Raw genomic sequence first — 21,585 nt, forward strand, 5'->3', positions numbered from 1 at the left:
TTTATTCTGCTGAGTTGAGGGTCTGTCTATTCTAATACCAGGTTGCTTTAATGATTATTGCTTTGCAGTACAATTTAAAGTTGGTGAAAGTGATGCCTCCCATCTTCTTTTTCCTAAGGGTTGCTCTAGCATACTTTCCCATCTAATTTGCTGTCTCATTATTCATATGCAGCTGTGCATGGCCTTCAGATACTCTAAGATGTGCACAATTAGGATGATCTTGCTCTGTCTCCCAGAGTGGTCCCAGAGTTTTCAGCCTGTAGACTGGTATACTTGTGGCCTTCATTAGCTTATTGCCTCTTTCAAGACTTGTCATGAAGCTGTGAAGCTGTACCATTTATATGGCAGATGCTATGGGATGTGGGTATGGCTGCTGGGAGCTTTGGCAGGGAGGACTTCAGAGAGTTTTCAGCCAAAAGACCTGTGTACCTTTGAGATTCATCAGCATGGCTTGCCATCTCTTCCAAGATTTTTTTTTTTTTTTTTTTTTTTGGTTTTTGGGCCACACCCGGTGATGCTCAGAGGTTACTCCTGCTGTCTGCTCAGAAATAGCTCCTGGCAGACACGGGGGACCATATAGGACACCGGGATTCGAACCAACCACCTTTGGTCCTGGATCGGCTGCTTGCAAGGCAAACACCGCTGTGCTATCTCTCCGGGCCCCTCTTCCAAGATTTTGAGAAGCTGTGAAGCTGACCCTTTCACATAGCTGCAGCTCTGAGATGTGGGTTTATGGCTGTTTTTCTGCAAAGACCTATGTGTTATCTATTTCAGAGTTCCACTGGGCATTTACTGAAGACAATACTACTGATTTCAGGAGAAGTTTATCAGTTCCTGGCCCCGACCTCAACCAATCTTTCATTTGTTGTAGACTTTTTTTGTTTTTGTTTTGTTTTTGGGTCACACCCAGCAGCGCTCAGGGGTTACTCCTGGCTCTGCACTCAGAAATTGCTCAAGCTCAGGGAACCATATGGGAAAACGGGAATCAAACCACCTTCTGTCTGGGTTGGCTGCATACAAGGCAAATGCCCTACCACAGTGCTATCTCTCCAGCCCCATATTGTGAAAGTTTTTTTGTTGTTCTTGATCATCAATCTGTTGATTACTCCAAAGTCTCTCTTTCTCCTTACTGAGGTAATATTAGTTTGTGAAAGTATAAATATTTACAAGTTTATGGTTTACACTTGCATTTTTCTTCTATCCAGTGATGAACTTTTTTGTGCCTGTTAACCATGTGTGTTCTTCTTTTGAAGAAGTTTTGGGGGTGAGGCACACACTCAACTGTACTCAGGGCATTTCCTGGATCAGCTCTCAAGAATTACTCCTGGCAGGGTCACATATGGTGCCATATGTGCCATATGTGATGCCAAGGATCAAACCTGGGAAGGCTGCATGGGCAAGTCAAGCCTCTTACTCATTTGAGTGCTACTTTGCTGTGTTCCTTTAAGTCCCACCAGTGAGACTGATCTCACTGTAACTATCTACAGAATAATAGATTCTGTCTCTTTCCCTTTCTTCTGACTGACTTCACTCAGCATTATCTCCTCCAGTTCCATCCATGTTGTGTCAAATTGAAAGGTTTCATCTTTTCTTAGGGCTGTATAGAACTTCATCATGTATATATTCTTCATTGTGTATATATTCCCACATATTCTTGAACCATTCATCCTATAGTTGGGCATTTGGTACATAAATACATCTTATGTACCATTTGGGCACAAGTATATCTTAGCTATTGTACTAAATGTGGTGGTGAATAAAGGTATGCACAATCCTTTCAAATAATGTTTATGTGGTTTGGGGGTAGATAGCAAGAGGTGGCATTGCAGGGTCATTGGGAGTTGTATTACTATATTGGGGAAAAGTTGGGCCACACTGGAGGTGCTCAAGATTTACTCTTGGCTTTGTGCTTAGGGATCACTGCTGGCGGGCTGGGGGGATGTATGGAATACCAAGGACTGAACCCCAGTTAGCTGTGTGCAAGACAAATACCCTACCCACTGCACTATTTTTTAGAACATGGATTATGAAGTAAACTTTTCTTAGAACATGCCACTGTACTATTGATTTTGTCTCTTTTTCCCTCTTTTTTATTTTTGAGATATCTCCATATTGCTTTCCATAGAGATTGACACAGACTACATTCCCACTAAAAGTGGATCACTGTGCCTTTCTTAAAACAGCCCTGCCAGCCCTAGTTGTTCTCAAACTTTATGGTAATATGCTATTGTCACTGGTGTGAGATGATATCTTACTGTTGTTTTGATTTGCACTTCCCTAATCATGGGTGACAATGAACATTTTTTCATTTGCCAATTGGCCATCTGTTAATCTTTTTTTTTTGTCCCCCAATTCACAATACAGACCAGGCAAAGGGCCTGTGTTGAGGTGTATATGGGGTGCATTTACTGTACCTCCTCTTTCTATACAGTCAGTGTAAAGAACACAGCCTGTGGTAAGAATTGGGTGGCCTTATCTTTTCTTTTTGTTTTTTGTTTTGATTTTTTAATATATATATATAATCCTTCATCAGTTCAACCTTCCCATGACCAATATCCCAAGTGTCCTTCCTCCCTACCCCACACCGGCCTGTACTCTAGACAGGCTTTCTACTTCCCTCATTCAGTCACATTTTGTTATGATAGTTCTCAGTGTAATTATGTCTGTGACTGCACTAAACGATCCCTGTGGTGAGCTTCATGTTGGAAACTGGACCCTCCACTGATCTCTATTTTGTCTCTGAGATTCATTACACAAATGTTTTTCATTTTTCTCAAAACCCATAGATGAGAGAGACCATTCTGTGTTTATCTCTCTCCCTCTAACTTATTACACTCAGCATAATAGATTCCATATGCATCCATGTATAGGAAAATTTCATGACTTCATCTCTTCTGATGGCTGCATAATATTCCATTGTGTATATGCACCATAGTTTCTTTAACCATTCATCTATTGAGGGGTATTTAGGCTGTTTCCAGAGTCTGGCTATTGTAAATAACTATGCTGCTATGGATATAGGTGTGAGAAAGGGATTTTTATGTTCCTAGGATATATCCCTAGGAGTGGTATAGCTGGATCGTATGGGAGCTCAACTTCCAGCTTTTGTAGAAATCTCCATATCGCTTTCCACAAAGGTTGGACCAGATGGCATTCCCACCAGCAGTGAATAAGAGTTCCTTTCTTTCCACATCCCCACCAGCACTGCTTGTTCTCATTTTTCCTGATTGTGCCAATCTCTGTGGCGTGAGATGGTACCGCATAGTTGTTTTAATTTGCATCTCCCTGATGATTAGTGATGTGGAGCATTTTTTCATGTGCCTTTTAGCCATTTGTATTTCTTTTTTGTCTAAGTGTCTGTTTATTTCTTCTCCTCATTTTTTGATGGGCTTAGATTTTTTTCTTGTAAAGTTCTGTCAGTGCCTTGTATATTTTGGATATTAACCCCTTATCTAATGGGTATTGGGTGAATAGTTTCTCCCAATCAGTGGGTGGCTCTTGTATTCTGGGCACTATTTCCTTTGAGGTGCAGAAGCTTCTCCGCTTAATATAGTCCCATTTATTTATTTTTGCTTTCACTTGTTTGGAGAGTACAGTTTCCTCTTTAAAGATACCTTTAGTCTCAATGTCATGGAGTGTTTGACCTACTTGTTGTTCTATATACTTTATGGTTTCAGGTCTGATATCTAGGTCTTTAATCCATTTGGATTTTTACCTTTGTACATGTTAACTGGAGGCCTAAATTCGCTCTTTTACAAGTGGCTAGTTGTGCCAACATCACTTATTGAAGAGGCCTTCCCTGTTCCATTTAGGATTTCTTGCACTTTATCAAAAATTAGGTGACGGTATATCTGGGGAATATTCTCTGAGTACTCAAGCCTGTTCCATTGATCTGAGGGTATGTCTTTATTCCAATACCATGCTGTTTTAATAACTATTGCTTTGTAATACAGTTTAAAGTTAGGGTAAGTAATACTTCCCATATTCCTTTTCCCAGGTATTGCTTTAGCTATTTGTGGTTGTTTATTGTTCCAAATGAATTTCAGAAGTGTTTAATCCACTTCTTTGAAAAATGTCATGGGTATCTTTAGAGGGATCACATTAAATCTGTACAAAACTTTGGGGAGTAGTGTCATTTTAATGATATTAATCCTGCCAATCCAAGAGCAGGGTATGGATTTCCATTTCCGTGTGTCTTCTATCTTGTAGCAGGGTTTTATAGTTTTCTTTGTATATGTCCTTCACATCCTTAGTCAAGTATACTCCAAGGTATTTGATTTTATGTGAGATTAATGTGAATAGGGTTGTTTTCTTAATATCCATTTCTTCCCTATCATTATTGGTGTATAAAAAGGCCATTGATTTCTGTGTGTTAATTTTATAGCCTGCTACAATGCTATATGCATCTGTTTTTTCTAAAAGTTTTTTGATAGAATCTTTAGGGTTTTCTAAATACAGTATCATGTCATCTGCGAACAGTGAGAGCTTGACTTCTTCCTTTCCTATATGAATTCCCTTGATATCTTTTTTCTTGCCTAATTGCTATAGCAAGTACTTCCAGTAGTATCTTTAATAGGAGTGGTCAGAGGGCTCAACCTTGTCTTGTACCAGAGTTTAGAGGGAAGGCTTTTAGTTTCTCTCCATTGAGGATAATATTTACCATTGGCTTGTGATAAATGGCCTTGACTAGATTGAGAAAGGTTCCTTCCATTCCCATCTTGCTGAGTTTTTATCAAGAATGGGTGTTGAACCTTATCAAATGCTTTCTCTGTGTCTATTGATATGATCATGTGATTTTTATTTTTCTTCTTTTTTATATTGTGTATTATGTTGATGGATTTATGAATGTTAAACCATCCTTGCATTCCTGGGATGAAACTTACTTGATCATAGTAAATGATCTTCTTGATAAGGTATTGAATTCTATTTGCCAGAAATTTATTGAGGATCTTTGCATCTGTATTCATCAAGGATATTGGTCTGTAATTTTCTTTTTGGCTGTATCTCTGTCTGGTTTTGGTATCAAGGTGATATTGGCTCCATAGAAGCTGTCTGGAAATGTTCCTGTTTTTTCAATTTCATGAAAGAGCCTGGTCAGGATTGGTAGTAGTTCCTCTTGAAAAGTTTGAAAGAATTCATTAGTGAATCCATCTGGACCTGGGCTTTTCTTTTTGGGGAGACATTTGATTACCGTTTTAATTTCCTCAATAGTGATGGGTGTGTTTAGATATGCTACATCCTCCTTATTCAACTGTGGAAGATTCTAAGAGTTCAAAAATTTATCCATTTCTTCCAGGTTCTCATGTTTCATGGCATAAAGTTTCTCGAAGTAATCTCTGATTACCCTTTGAATCTCAGCAATATCTGTAGTGATCACCCCTTTTCATTTCTAATACAGGTTATCAATTTTCTCTCTCTCTTTGTGAGTTTTGCCAATGGTTTATCGATCTTGTTTATTTTTTCAAAGAACCAATTTCTGCTTTCATTGATCTTTCGGATAGTTTTTTTGGGTTTCCACTTCATTGATTTCTGCTCTAAGCTTTGTTATTTCTTCCTGTCTCCCTATTTTTGGTTCTTTTTGTTGATCATTTTCTAATTTTATGAGCTGCGCCATTAGGCTATTCAGGTATGCCCCTTCTTCCTTCCTAGTGTGTGCTTGCAAAGCTATAAAATTTTCTCTCAGGGGCCGGAGAGATAGCATAGAGGTAAGGCGTTTGCCTTTCATGCAGGAGGTCATCGGTTCAAATCCCGGCACCCCATATGGTCCCCTGTGCCTGCCAGGAGCAATTTCTGAGCCTGGAGCCAGAAATGGCTCCTGAGCGCTGCCGGGTGTGACCCAAAAACTACAAAAAAAAAAAATTTTTTTCTCTCAGTACTGCTTTTGCTGTGTCCCATAGATTCTGATAATTTGTGTCTTTATTGTCATTTGTTTCCAGGAAAGTTTTAATTTCCTCTTGGATTTCATCATGGACCCACTGGTTGTTCAGCAGCAGGCTATTTAGTTTCCATTTGTTAAAGTTTTTCTTCTGTGTGCCTTTGTGATTCACATCCAATTTCAGAGCTTTATGATCAGCAAAGATAGCCTGAAAAATTTCTATCCTCTTAATTTTATGAGATATGTTTTATGTACCGTCATGTGGTCTATCCTAGAGAATGAGCCATATGCACTGGAGAAGAATGTGTATCCAGGTTTCTAAGGATGGAGTGTCCTATAAATAAATATATATATATATATATATATATATATATATATATATATATATATCTTCTAGGCCTCTTTCTTCCATTTCTCCTCTCAGGTCTAATATTTTTTTGTTGGGTTTCAGTCTGGTTGACCTATCAAGTGTTGAAAGGGCCATGTTGAGATCTTCCACAATTATTGTGTTATTACTGATGTCCTCTTTCAATTTGTCAATAGTTGTATTAGATATCTTGCTGGTCTTTCATTAGGTGCCTATATATTTAATATTATGATTTCTTCCTGCTGTACATATCCGTTGATTAGTACATAGTGTCCATATTTATCCCTTATAACTTTTCTGAGTCTAAAGTTTGTATTGTCAGATATTAATATTGCCACCCCAACTTTTTTAAGGGTGTTGTTTGCTTGGATGATTTTCCTCCAGCCTTTGATTTTGACTCTATGTTTGTTATGGCTATTCAGGTGTGTTTCTTGTAGGCAGCAGAAGGTTGGTTTCATCTTTTTAATCTATTTTGCCACTCTGTGCCTCTTAATTGATCCATTTAATCCATTGACATTGAGAGAGATGATTGTCATGTGAGTTAATGCCATATTTATTTATAAGATTGATGTGTCTGTTGGTCTATCTTGTCTTAAAGTAGGCCTTTCAGTTTCTCCTTTAAGGCTGGTTTTGTATCTGTAAAATTTCTGAGCTGTTGTTTATTCGTGAAGCTATGGATCCATCCTTCAAACCTTAACATGAGTCGAGTTGGGTACATTATTCTAGGTGAAGCCTCCATTTCATTCAGTCTTGTCACAATATTCCACCACTGTCTTCTGGCATTGAGAGTTTCTTGTGACATGTCTGTTGTAAATCTTAAGGATGTTCCTTTGAATGTAATTTCCCTTTTGGATCTTGCTGCTTTCAGTATTCTATCCCTATCTGTGGGATTTGTCATTGTGACTAGGATGTGTCTTGGGGTGCTTTTTTTGGGGATCTCTTTTAGCTGGTACTCTTCAGCCATGCAGGATTTTGTTGCATACAATTGTTATCTCTGGGAGATTCTTTGTAATGATGTCCTTGATTGTTGATTCTTCCTGGGGATTCTCCTCCTGTGTTTCTGGGACTCCAATGATTCTTATGTTGTTTCTGTTGAATTTATCCAACATTTCTATTTTCATCTGTTCAAAATCTTCTTTGAGGTTCTTTTCAAATCTGTTTTGTTGTATAGAGTTATTATTCCTCTCATCTTCCAGCTGACTAATTCTGACTTTAGCTTCTGTTACTCTACTAGAGAGGCTTTCCATAGTGTTTTTGCATTATGGTAACTCTACTGCACTTTTCAGTCCCATTATTTCAGTTTGGAGTTTTCTAATTTCCATATTTGTGATCTGTTCAGATTGATCTATGCTCTCCTTGAGTTCCATAAACATCTTCCATATCTCCACTCTAAACTCCCTTTCTGAGAGGTCAACCAGGTAGTTGGCACTTTTTGGCTCATCAGAGCTGCCATTCTCATACTCCACGCATGCAGTTGTTCTTCATTGTTTCCTCATTATCACCCTTTAACTGTATTTCTGTGTATTGCAATGGGGTTCTTACCATATAAAAAATGCGCAGCCGTGGAGCGCTTTTATATATATATTTTTTTATCTTTTCCCCCTGTAATCTTTTTGGTTGGACCCAGGGATCACAAAGCAGCTTCAGGTGTGGTCCTCAAAAACAGTCTGCTGGCGCCAAAGCAGAACAGTGGACAGATCCACCCCTACCTTCAGTCAGACTCCAGAGAGCTCACCTCTCTGTGCTTCTCCCAGATGGACCCAGGGATCACTGTTGATTTTTTTTTTTTAATGGAGGAGTCTTTCATCTCCTCCCCCTACTAGTGGGATGTGGTCAATGAAATTTTTGTTCGTGAGTTTTGAGTGTTTTATAGATCTTGATTATTAGCAATTTATCTGATATGTTGAGTGCAAATATTTTCTCCTTTTGAGTAGAGTGTCTTTTGATTATAGTTTATATATTTTTTGCTGTTGAAGGTGGGCCTCTGGCCATGTGGCCTGACCCTGCCACCTGTTTAGGCTTTCTGGTTCAGTCCCTGTGTTTTCTCCAATCCCACTGGGCAGCCCCACCTTGCAACGGGTGAGAGTTTCTAATTAATATTCAGTAGGAGTTCTTTCCATTATTTTAGAGGACAAGTATCTGTAGAAGCAATACTCAGTACCTGATTTATAATATCACTAACACATTTAAAAAACTCCTGGGACTCAATTGGTTACATTTTAGTGCAAGTGAAATGTAAAGCTGGAAAAAAAAGAAAGAAAGACAATAAACCAATATAGAAAGTAACAGGCTTCTAACTCAATACACAAAGCAGTTGCAATTCTAAATTGAATAATGGATAAAAGAAAATATAAAAGACAACCCCATTAGGCATGGGGATTGGGCCACACATAGTGGTGCTCAGGGGCTATTTCTGACTGTTGGTTCCTTAGGGGTCCATATGTGATGACAGGGATTAAATTGGGGTTATTTGAATGCAAAACAAGCAAGACAACCCCATTTAAATAAGCATTTAAAAAATCAAGTATGTAATAAAACCTCAAATATATAGATAACTACATCACTATGGAAAGAATAGAAGTGCTAAAAATGGTCATCTCTAAATACCCAAACCAAAGTCAACAACAATAGAATCAAGAGACACAAACTATATCAAGCTATCCACAAAAGAGCCCTGTTACACTAGCAGACCAGGGGGCTCAGGGTGGAAGTATGGGGTGCATGCTGAGAACAGCGGCAGAGGGAGGTCAACACTGGTAGTGGGAGTAGCCCTACTTCTCTGTTACTATGTGCCTAAAATACAACTGTGAAAGACTTGTAATTCACATTGGTTTCAATAAAAATTATATTTTAAAAAAAAGAAATGGAAGTGCTACTAGGAAATGGAAAAATATTTCATTTTTTCGTATTGGAAGAGTGAAAATTGTCAAAACGACCATCCCATCCAAGCAATATAAAAATTTAATTCAATTCCCATCAAATCTCAATGGCATCCTTCAAAAATTTAAAAAAGCTACTAACATATTTTTTGCTTTTTAGCCATATCCAAGTGATTTATGATTTCAGGGTTTAATCCTGGCTATGTGCTCAGAAATCGCTCCTGGCTTGGGGGGCCATATGGGTTGCTGGGTGATCGAACTGCAGTCCATCCTAGGTTAGTGCATGCAAGGCAAATGCCTTACTGCTTGCACCACCACTCCAGCCCCAAAAAGCTACTAAACTTTGAATGGAATCATAAAGGTCCCCAAATAGCTGAAGATATACAAAGAAAAAAGAAAGTGGTAGCTATCACGGTTCCTGACTTTAATGTATACTATACAAGTATAATAATCAAAATTGTGTGGTGCTAAAATAAAAGATAGATTCTCAGACCTACAGTACAGATTTAAGAGTGCAGGGATAAACCCTTGGATCTTTGGACAGCTAATCTATGACAAAGAAGCTGGGTGCATAAAATGTAACAAATGAAGTTAGAATGCTAGATAGCCATATACAAAAATTAAGGCAGGTTTTATATCTCACATCATACATGTTATCTACAAATAGATTACGAGCATTGAAATAGACCAGAATCCATAAATAAATTAAGAAAAAAATTAGGAGAATGTTCCAGTATATGAACCTCAGAGGTGCTTTCAGTAATGACTCCATTGACAAGCATAACAATAACAAAAATGGTAATTAAATTAAAAAGATTTTACACGGCAAAATAAAATCACACTTTAAAATAGAGATCCTACCCCCAAGCCAGGAGCCATTTTTGAGCGCATAGCCAGGAGTAATCCCTGAGCGTCAAATGGGTGTGACCCTAAAAAAATAAATAAATAAAATAAAGCTACCCTATACTCATACAGGAAGTAGTGCACTTGCTTTGCAAGTGACTAATACTGGTTTTATTCCTGGTATCACATATGGTGCCCTGAGCACCACCAGGAATTATACCTGAACAAAGAACCAGGTATAGGCTTTGAACACCACCAAGTATGGCACAAAAACACAAAGGAAAAATGGGAAGGGTGTAGGGTCGTAGAATGAGTAAGGCACTTGTTTTGTATGAAACCAACTTAACTTTGATCCTTGGTGCCACATGTAAGCCCCAAGAATGATCCTTGAGCACAAAATCAGGAGTTAACCTTGAACACTGTGAGGGTGAGATTCAAAACAACAAAAGAGGCACCCTACTGAATGGAAGAAAATATTTGTACACCAGGCACCAAATAAAGGGCAAATGTCCAAAATTCATAAAATACTCATAAAATTTAATCACAGTTTGGGAAGGGAGTGATAGCAGAGTGGGTAGGACATTTTCCTTGCATGCAGTCAACCCAAGTTTGATTCCAGTGTCCCATATGGTCCCCCAAGTCTGCCAGGAGCGATTTCTGAATGCGGAGCCAGGAGTAACCCCTAAGTGCCACTGGGGACCCAGAACACCCAAAAAAACTCAACTACACACACAAAAAATCCCAACTATAACCTCATCAAAAAATAGAGAGAGAAGGGTCCAGAGAGATAGCACGGAGGTAGGGTGTTTGCCTTGCATGCAGAAGGACGATGGTTTGAATCCTGGCATCCCATATGGTCCCCCGAGTCTTCCAGGAGCAATCTTTGAGCCTAGAGCCAGGAGTAACCCCTGAGCGCTGCCTGGTGTGACCGAAAAACCAAAAAAAAAAAAAAAAAAAAAGGGGGTGCGTGGGAGAGGAGATGAAGGGACACCCCCCAGGGGATATTTGATATGAAAAAGTATCTATTGTCACTTTTTGTCAGGGAAATTGAAATTAAAATGACAGGGACATGTCTCAGATTTAGTAAGACAGACATCAAAACAAACAAACTAGAAGTAGCCACTGTTGGCAGGGATGTGGTGAAAAAGGGCCTTCATTCAATTGTTAGCAGGCATGTCATCTGGTTCATCCTTTATGGAACTCAGCATGGAGATTTCTTAAAAAAAGTAAGACAAGAACTTCCATAGGACCTAGCAATTCTAGTCCTTGGCATCTACACTCAAATCACTAAAGAATTCATTTGAAACGATATCTGCATACCTATATTCATTCAGTACTTTGTACAATAACAGACATAGAAACAACTCTAGGAACTCTAGGAACTCTAGTACAGCGATAGGGTGTTTGCCTTGCACAAAGTCAACCCAGGATGGATGGTGGTTTGATTCCTGGCAACCATATGGTCCCTTGAGTCTGCCAGAAGTGATTTCTGAGCACAGAGCCAGGAATAACCTCTGAGAAACACCGGATGTGACCCAAAAACAAAAACAAAAATAAAATAGAAAAAAAAGAAACAACTCTGGGTATGGAAGTGTCCATGGCATGTGGATGGATGAGAAGCTGTTGCATGTAGACACAGCATTTAGAAGAGATGAAGTCTTGCCATTCAGGGCAACTTGGTTGAAATGTGAAGATATTATGTTAAGTGAAATAAGCCAGAGAAGAAAAAAAACCAGATATAACTCATCTTTGTTATATAGAGAAACAAAATAAGGTATTTGATTGTATCAAATGCTGACTACTCCTTGACCTTGACCTTGGTTACAGAATTTAGATTTCCAGGCCATGGGGAGAGGAAAGTGGTCGTATGGTGTGGACTCAAAGTATAATAAGGGTGGAGAGTAGTGAAGGGTTATAGTTTATAATAAAGTCATTGACAGTAATATTATTGTCAACATGTCTCATAGATCACAATAAAAATTAAGACATAGTAAAAATAATAGGTGCCAGAGTGCTAGCACAGTGGTAGGGCATTTGCCTTGCATGTGACTGACTTAGGATGGACATTAGTTCGATCCCCAGCCTCCCATATAGTCCCCAAATCAGGAGTGAATTTTGAGCACATAACCAGGAGTAACCCCTGACTGACACTGGGTGTGGCCACAAAACAAAACAAAACATCTGGAATAAAAGAGTAAAAATAATAATACTGCCAGAGAGAAAGTCATGCCTTTCCCTGCAAATCAGTTTTCCAGGTCAATTGAGCCCCATTACAAATTCCTAACTAGGATTTTCTCAGGGTCTTTGCATAACAGAATCTAAAGCTAATCTGGGAGGCTGGAGACATAGCACAATTGTAAGGTGTTTGCCTTGCATACAGCCTACCTGGGAGAGACCCAGGTACGATTCCCCGGCATCCCATATGGTCCCCCAGCCTGCCAGGGGTTTTGATTTCTGAGTGCAGAGCCAGTGCAGTGCACACTCTGGGTGTGGCCCAAATACCAATCAATCAATCAATCAAGTATAACAAAAATAAGCTAATCTGGAAAAGAAAAATTAGCTAGGTTACCTAAGAAAAACTTACATGTAGTGAAAAAAATGAGGGACAAACTCTGTAGTTAAAAGTGCCAGCTTAGAAATGTGAGGTCTAGAGTTCAATACTTTGCATCATTCACCTTAGCCGAGAGCATTCTTGAGAGCTCTTCTATCAGGGACTTACAGTGAGACCCCAAAGCACATCAGCTTTGCCACCCAATCTCATCATGTGAACCCCAAAACTAAGAGTTCTGCCCCCAGCAAGAACCATATTTGAGTCTGGGGCACCACAACTAGCTGTAAAAACCTCAGCAAACCTCACAGCTGGGCACCAGGCAGGGAAAGAAAAAGAAAACGAGGACGAATTACAGTGCCAGAAAGTAAAATCACTGGGGGCTGGAGCAATAGCACAGTGGTAGGGCATTTGCCTCGCACATAGCTGCCCAGGACGGACCTAGGTTCAATCCCTGGCTTTCCATATGGTCCTGCCAAGACAGGAGTGATTTCTGAGCACATAACCAGGAGTAACCCCTGAGCATCACTAGGTGTGGCCCAAATACTAAAAAAAAAAAAAAAAAAGGAAATGTAAAGAAAGTAAAATCGCTATCATGAAAAACCCACAGTGGGGTTTTTGTTGTTGTCGTCGTCGTTGTTTTGTTTTGTTTCTTGGTTTTTTTCTGCGGGTGAAGAGGTGCCAGGATTCGAACCACCGTTCTTCTGCAAACGCCCTACCTACATGCTATCTCTCTATCCCCCCAAATACGGAACGTTTCATGAATTCACCTGTCACCCTCGTGAAGGGGCCATGCTAATCTTTCTGTATCGTTCCAATTTTAGTATATGTGCTGCCCAAGTGAGCACGTTTCAGAGATTACTCTTAGCAGGCTGGGGGGACCTTATGTGGTGCTCATGATCAAACCTAGGTAAGCAAGGATAGCATCTAACCTGCTACACTATCTATCACTCATGACCAACAGAGAGATGAACCAAAGTAACATTCTAGGGGTCCTCAAACTTTTTAAACAAAACGTATGAACGAATTCTTATGCACACTGCATAGATCTTATTTTGCAATGAAGAAACAAAACAGATACAAATACAATATGTGGCCCGCGGGCCATAGTTTGAGGACCACTGACTGAAAATTTTTCTCTATGGTGTAGCAAAGGTTTGCACATCTTCGCATTTACACGTTCAGCTGTGGCGCTCACATTAGTTTCATTAGTTTCAGTGCTTGCACATGAGCTCGTTGGAGCTCACATACATAGCTGAATGTAGAAACTTATCATCACAGTGATTGCGGGGGCTCACTGTGATGCTCCTATACATGCTTGCCTTGAGATCACACTTTCTAGCCGCGGTCCTTGCACACTGTAGCTGTAGCCACATATTCCTTTTATGGTCATTATGCACACCTGGTTTGGTTGCGGCAGGAAGTTGGCTGAAGCACTGTGATCAGAGATATTGGACCAGAGCAGTAGTCCAGTGCATAGCCCTTTGCTTGGCATGGGGTCAGCTCGGTTCCATCCCCAGGATCCTAGACGGCCCCTGGCCCCTGAGTACAGAGTCAGCAGTGAGCTCTGATCACTAAAACTGAACAAAGAAACAAAATCACCAGAGAGCAAGACTGCCAGGCTTGAGCAACAGAGCTTGGAAGGATGTCTTTGGACATATTTGGAAGGGGATTTGTGTTAATTTTTTTGTTTTGCTTGTTTGGGTTTACTTGGGGTCACACCTGTACTCAGTGATTTCTCTTGCTTCTGCACTCTTGGCCTTGCTTGGTGAACTGTATGGAATGCCGGAGATCAAACTCGGTTGACAGCTGTAAGGCAAGCACCCCAATTGCTCTACTATCACTGCACCTCCACATCCGAGATTTGAACTCACGGTCATAAGCTTTCCAAGGTGCCAAGCAGGCACTTCAAATCGTTGAGTAGCTCCTTAATCATTGTCACTCTGTGCCTCCAATAGTACTGTGAAAGAATTGTGTTTCACCTTGACCCAAATAAAAATGAAAGGAAAATCGCTGAGAAGAGGATAAAGCACACCTGAAAGTGTTCAGGGGTTATTCCTAGCTCTTCACTCCGAGATCCTGGTGATATTGGGTCAGCTGCATGCAAGGCAAATGCCTTCACTCTTATGCTGTCTCTCTAGCCCTTATACCTCCAAGCAACATCTGAAGTACAGAGCTGAACCAGGAAGCTACACAGTTAGGCTCAGGGGTTAGGTGGCTGCTGAGAGCTCTCCTTCTTCCTTCAATTCCTATTTGGAGAAGTAAACAATTCTTTTTGTTCCTTTTACAGGCCACACCCACAGTGTGACTCCTGGTTCTAAACTCAGGGATCACTGCCCACTACATGTTCTGCAGGGGATGGAATCTGAGTTGACCATATGTCAGGCAAATACTTTCTTGTCATCTTTTGGCCCTAGAAGAGTAGAGAGAAACTTTTGATCATGACGCACCCATGCCAATATCACTTCCTCTCCCTCCTGATAGGAATGCTGGTTTGCACATGAGATCATGCTGAGAGGGGCCTTGACACCCCATCTCACCAAGGTTGAATCTGGGTTGGGCAGAATTAGGCCAATACTCTTAGAATTGCTATGTCATGCTAGAGGAAAGGGACAAGGTTATTTTGTTTGTTTTTATTTATTTATTTTTTTTTGCTGATGGAAGTGTTTCTGGAAGTGTTACTATCACTCACCTAAGAGTAGAGGTAGCATCTTACAGTAGAGACAAGTCTGCTTCCACCTGCTAACCTCCTGTCTATTGGACAAAGAACTAAGCTCACAGGAGTTGAGTTATTGAGAACTGTTCAAAGGATCAAGCCTGAGGACCAAGGCAGCCGTGAAACAGGCAAAATGAAACCATGGAAATCCTTGGTCCCAATTTTCCTTATTATTATCATAAATGCTACCCCAGTTTTTCTCATTATTGTACAAATTGAAAGGATGAAAAGATAGTTTTCAAGTGATTCATGAGTTCATTTTTTCCAGGAGTCTCTTCTCTGGTAAGATCAACTCTCCAGAATCTAGCTAAAAAGCAGCTGGATTTGCAAAAGTGAGAATCATGTTGGTGTCACACTGTTCTCTTCCTACACAGATCTAAGTCATTACACTTCATTCAGAGTTTTAGAATGGCCAGTCACCTTGTCCCACTGAGGGAAAGTTACTCATACTCCTTAGGTTCAGACACACATGCTTGCACTTGGCCACAGTGGGAGCAGCAGGCCCTGTTGGATTGGATTACCTTTACTATAAATGGGAAGTCAACTTTCCCCATGATTGGAAGTGATATTTTCATCAAAATCACTTACAGTTTGTGAAAGCATAGTCTCTAAGCATTCAGAACTATGAGCTTAGCATCCTTGATACAGTGCTGAGGAAGAATTCTCCATGTGAGTCTTGAGGGAATTTGATATGCCACAAGAACAAGATATGCCCAAGGCATCTTCCAACATTTTGATTTTGTTTTGAGGTCACATCCAGTAGTGCTATAAAGGCTACTGCTGGTTCTGAGCTAGGGCTGACTCCAGATGATGCTCAGGGAACTATGTGGCATGGTGCTGGGGATTAAAGTCAGGCTTTCTTCATGCTAAGCAGGCATGGAGACTAGCTATTTCTGTGACCTTTCATTTTTAGATTGTCATCTTTCTTAGAGGTAGAAATAAAAAAAAAACCATGTTGCATAAAACAGTGATTGATTCCGTTTCTGTAGGAAACTCTCACTTGGTATGCTATGTCTTGAAGGTGGTTAAGTAGCTCTAAACTCGAAGTAAAAAAATAAATGAAAGATTTGATCACTGTAATAGAAATATCCATGTTAGCTTAGGCTACACTGAAGCTTGATGCCATAATAAAACTTGTAGAATAAAACAGTCTTTGAGGAGGAGAGATGGCTGAAAGAAGCGAAGATGCAGGGCAAGTTGAAGAGAGCATGCTTAAATAGGTTTAAGATTATAGGCCACAGATGTGGCTAGAGCCTTGAATAAAGATATCTTTTGTTTGTTTGTTTGTTTGTTTGTTTTAGGGTCACACCTAAAACAGCGCTCAGGGGTTACTCCTGGCTCTATGCTCAGAAATCGCTCTTGGCAGGCTCAGGGACCATATGGGATGCTGGGATTTGAACCACTGACTTCTGCAATGAAAGGCAAACGCCTTAACTCCATGCTATCTCTTTGGCCCCGAATAAAGATGATATCTCTTGGAATCTGTTTGTGGATTTCCTCACCGCTATCCTGAACTTGCAGACCTGCCAGCTGGAGGGGGTTGCAGACACATGGCCCGGGCTGGAGGAGAAAGACCTCACACCCTCCATCTCTCCATCTACCTCCATCCAGCCCCATCCAAGGGCTGTTTTATTCTACATAGTGGTGCCTGAACAGGGACCTGAATCCTGGACCCTCAGACCAAGAGCTGTTTTATTCTACAGAAACTAATGGTTTACTCTTATTTCTTTCATCCCTCTGCTTTCTTGGCTTGATTGTCCCTCACTCAAATCCAAAAGAAAAAAAGGAGCTTTTTGTTTGGACTTCCATCTGATTGGGTTAATTTAGGTTAATACCCACTTGAACAAATTGTCATAACGTGGGATTGAGCTGTACGTGAACTGATTTAACCTTGTGCTCTTTGGATCTAGGAAGATCAGCTTTTTATAGACACACAGAGAGGGAGATTGATTCCCCTAAAGATAGGGGAGAAAGTTTGGGGTATCGAAAGCAAATGTCTATTCATTCAACATTCACTCATTCCATACATAGTTCATAATATGTGTCTCCTAATAGCAGAGTTTGGAGTGTGTGGATTTAACCTTAAAAAGGGTGGCGAAGATTCCTGCCCTGTGAAGTTCACATTTTAATCAGAATAAATTGTCCTAAGTAGGAAAAGAAAACTGTTCATTTGTCCCACTGAGTCTTTGACATCTGTAAATATTTGGGGAGCATTTTAACATGTCCCAGAAGACAGATGACAGGTTAATTAAGCTCAAACTTCAGTTCCTGAAACCTGTAGGCGCTCTCTTCTATGGCCAAGGTTTGGCAGTGCTATGTGAGGACTTTGAGCTGGGGAGAGACTCCTGAGCCTATCACTGTGGTCCTTGGAGAAGGGAATGGGAGTACAAGAAGAAGACAGTGTAATGATGAGGTAGAGGGAGACATGTAGAAAGTGGGAGCCCTGATGATGCTGGCTTTTAAGGTGGATAAGGAGGCTGAGGAAGTTTTGTAAAGCAGTGGAAAATGTGGGCACATAGGAATCAGGCAATTTCTAGAATCTGGAACAAGCAAGGGGATAGATTTGCTCATAGAGGTTCCAGAAAGAACCAGTCTACCAGTCCTTGAGTGTAGGCCTGAGAGCCTAATTCCAGACTTCTGGGCCCCAGGAGGCTGAGAGAACATGATTGTTCTCTTCAGGTTTCAAGCATAGTGGTAAGATATCATGGCAACAAGAGATAGTTTCCAGCAGTAGTGATGATCTCTTTCAACTTTTATTGTTTTCTCCTGATTCTAATGTAATTTACAATTAGTCTTGGCCAAGTTCAGGTTTCATGTTAGTATACAGATACCATGTCTTCTGTTTGGAGGTTTATAATATTATAAAGAAATAGATTTTAAATGGTGAATGAAAACCAAAATGAACTCAGGGTGAGCAAGATTGGAAGCACAGAAATAGTGCTGAGTTTATACTCTCAAGTACATCATCATGTTGGTTTCAGCCTGGAGTCTGGTATATCATTAAGTTGGGGAAACTCGGAAATATAGATATAAGGTGCCTCTTATACATATGGTCAATCCTAGTTCAATTTCTGGCACTGTATATGGTCTCTTGAGCACTTCTAGTAGAGATACCTTAGCATAGAACTAGAAGTAAGCTCTAAGCAGAGTGTGACCCAAAAACAAAAATTAAAAAAGAAGTATGGAGGGGCTGGAAAGAGAAGGACGATGGTTCGAATCCCGGCATCTCATATGGTCCCCTGAGCTTGCCAGGAGCAATTTTTGAGCATAGAGCCAGGAGTAACGCCTGAGCGCTGCCCGGTGTGACCCCCCCAAAAAAAAAAAGAAGTTTGGAGTGACAGTAAAAAGAACAGGGCATTTGCCTCACATGTGGCTGACCTGAGTTTGATCCCTTGCATCCAGTATGGTCCTCTGAGGATCACCAGAAGTGATTCCTGAGCACAGATTCAGAAATAATCCCTAAGCATCGCTGAGTGTGACCCCAAAACAAAGAAAAAAGTATGGAGTCTCGGGACCCCGGCCGCGGTGAGCGCGCGCGGACGGAGATGGAGCCGCAGCCGCCCCCGCTGCAGCCGCCTTGGGGTCCCCCCTTGGAGGCTCGCGCGTCACGAGCGGTTCGAGAACTTGTCCTGGACAATTGCAAATCAAATGATGGAAAAATTGAGGGCTTAACGGATGAATTTGTGAATTTAGAATTACTTAGTTTAATAAATGTATGCTTGATTTCAGTTTCAAATCTCCCCAAGCTACCTAAATTGAAAAAGCTTGAGCTCAGTGAAAATAAGGTGTTTGGAGGTCTGGACATGTTAGCAGAAAAACTTCCAAATCTTACGCATCTAAATTTAAGTGGAAATAAGCTGAAAGATATCAGCACCTTAGAACCTTTGAAAAAGTTGGGATATCTGAGAAGCCTGGATCTGTTTAACTGTGAAGTTACTTACCTGAATGACTACCGAGAGAGTGTCTTCAAGCTCTTGCCCCAGCTGACCTACCTGGATGGCTATGACCGAGATGATAGAGAAGCTCCTGATTCAGACACTGAGGTAGACGGTGCAGATGAAGAGGAGGAGGATGAAGAAGGAGAAGATGAGGAGGATGAAGAGGATGAGGATGGTGAGGAAGAAGAGTTTGATGATGAAGATGATGAAGATGAAGATGTAGAAGGGGAAGAAGATGAAGATGAAGTCAGTGGAGAGGAAGAAGATTTTGGCCAGGATGGAGAAGTTGATGAAGATGATGAGGATGAAGATGAGGATGAGGATGAGGATGAAGAGGAAGAGGAGGAAGAAAGCGGGAAAGGTGAAAAGAGGAAGAGAGAAACAGATGATGAAGGAGAAGATGATTAAGACCCTATCTAAACTGCAAAAACAGAACTGTTCAGTATTGGTTGGACTGCTCTCATGGATTTTTGGTAGCTGTTTAAAAAAAAAAAGTAGCTGTGATCAAAAAATAATAAAAAAAAATTTAAACACCCAGATACCCACCCACCCAAAGAGCCAAAGAATAGTTCCTGTGACATTCCGCCTTCCTTCACTTAGACCCTCTTGGAAATCCACAGCCAGGTTTGGGGATTTCATCCCAACAAAATTGTCATAAGCGTTGTTAGGTTTTGTGTAATATTCTTTCTGTAACATGGCTAGCTGTGTGTATGGAGCATCCACCCATGGCTGCCAGTTACATGGAGATAGGAACGGCATTTTTACTTTCTGTACAACAAAAAAAGCTTTGTAAATAAAATCTTAACATTTTGAAAAAAAAAAAAAAAAAAAAAAAAAGTATGGAGTCTCAATAAACAATTATAGCCTACCATGAGGAAATGGGGTAGGGGAAACAAGAATTATCGACCTATTAGTGGGCCAGGAAGATAGGAAGTTTGCCACAAAGAGCAGGGGAGTGCAGCAAAGGTATAGAAGGGACCGCTATGACAATGATAGTTGAAATGATCACTCTGGATAAGAAATGATGCTGAAAAGAGGTAAAGTGATATGCACGATACCTTTTTAGTAACAATATTGCAAACCAAGGTGCCTAGGAGGAAGAGAGAGAGAGAAAGAGAGAGAGAGAGAGAGAGAGAGAGAGAGAGAGAGAGAGAGAGAGAGAGAGAGAGAGAGAGAGAGAGAGAGAGAGAATGTCTTGTTTTAACCCCTCCCACCAAATGGAAAATGGAAGCAGGGCTGTTCTTGGCTCTCTCCGAGCATCTTTCCTTCTTTCCCATCAGTCCTTATTTTTCAAACCACCAAATAGTAGATTGTTTACCATGATACTATAATGGTCATAACTTTACTTTTTTTTTTTTTTAGGAAAGTAAACAGGATACTAAAGACCTGCTGGACAATGTTTCATGGTATATACTCCCTCTACAGGATATATATACCATATCACTTAATTTTTTAAAAGGCTCTATACACAATTAATCCATGAAGCCTTTCCCCAGTAAAGTTTACCCTCATCCAGAATGATATAGAAAATGGAACACCTTTAGAGTAGACTAGCCATCTATAGTTTATTTTATTTTATTTAAAAGCATTCTGTCCCATTTTATTTTATATATAATTAATTAATTATATAATATATTAATATGTATTATATATATATATATATGACACTCCATCCCCAGAAACCTGGACACACATTCTTCTCTAATGCACGTGGGTTATTTTCTAGGATAGACTGCATGCAAGCACATAAAAGATACCTTCATAAAATAAAGGGGATAGAAATTCTGCAGGCTACCTTTGCAGATCACAAGGCTCTGAAATTAGATGTGAACTAGAAAGGGACACAGAAGAAAAACTTTAACAACTGGAAATTAAACATCCCTACTACCAGTGGATCCGAGATGAAATCAAATGAAAACAAATAACAATGAAGACACAAACTATCAGAATCTATGGGCTACAGCAAAAGCAGTACTGAGAGGAAAATTTATAGCTTTGCAAGCACACATCAGGAAGGAATAAGGGGCATCCCTGAATAGCTTAATGATGCAGCTTATAAAATTAGAAAATGATTAACAAAAAGAACCAAAAATAGGGAGACAGAAGGAAATAACACAGCTTAGAGCAGTAATCAATGAAGTGGAAACCCAAGAAAACAATACTAAACATCAACAAAGGTAGAAGTTTGTTTTTTGAAAAAATAAACAAGATTGATAGACCATTGGCAAAACTCACAAAGAAAGAAAGAGAAACTTGATAACCCATATTAGATATGAAAAGGGGGAGATCACTACAGATATTGCAGGGATTCAAAGGGTGATAAGAGACTACTTTGAGAAACTCTATGCCACTAAATATGAGAATCTGGAAGAAAAAGATAAATTCTTGGACTCATAATCTTCCACAGTTGAATAAGGAG

General features: G+C 40.1%; 3 protein-coding genes and 2 non-coding genes across 5 annotated transcripts in view; 2 read left to right on the forward strand and 3 right to left on the reverse strand.

Moving 5' to 3' along the window:
- Positions 1–21,585, reverse strand: part of CITED2 (Cbp/p300 interacting transactivator with Glu/Asp rich carboxy-terminal domain 2) — a 1,046,546-nt gene that overhangs the window by 423,814 nt on the left and 601,147 nt on the right. The gene's annotated exons all lie outside the window — the stretch shown is intronic.
- The window catches only part of ECT2L (epithelial cell transforming 2 like), a 94,440-nt gene that overhangs the window by 6,345 nt on the left and 66,510 nt on the right, over positions 1–21,585 (forward strand). The gene's annotated exons all lie outside the window — the stretch shown is intronic.
- Positions 2,340–2,472, reverse strand: LOC126031932 (small nucleolar RNA SNORA51). The gene has a single exon (XR_007503739.1). It is a non-coding gene; the product is annotated as a small nucleolar RNA SNORA51 (small nucleolar RNA).
- Positions 13,255–13,360, reverse strand: LOC126031808 (U6 spliceosomal RNA). The gene has a single exon (XR_007503634.1). It is a non-coding gene; the product is annotated as a U6 spliceosomal RNA (small nuclear RNA).
- Positions 18,729–19,992, forward strand: LOC126031299 (acidic leucine-rich nuclear phosphoprotein 32 family member B-like). The gene has a single exon (XM_049789591.1). It carries the CDS (start codon positions 18,729–18,731, stop codon positions 19,572–19,574), a length of 846 nt encoding a protein of 281 aa, XP_049645548.1. The 3' UTR covers positions 19,575–19,992.

The sequence above is a fragment of the Suncus etruscus genome, chromosome 15 (genome assembly GCF_024139225.1).
Source record: "Suncus etruscus isolate mSunEtr1 chromosome 15, mSunEtr1.pri.cur, whole genome shotgun sequence".
Classification (NCBI taxonomy): Eukaryota; Metazoa; Chordata; class Mammalia; order Eulipotyphla; family Soricidae; genus Suncus; species Suncus etruscus.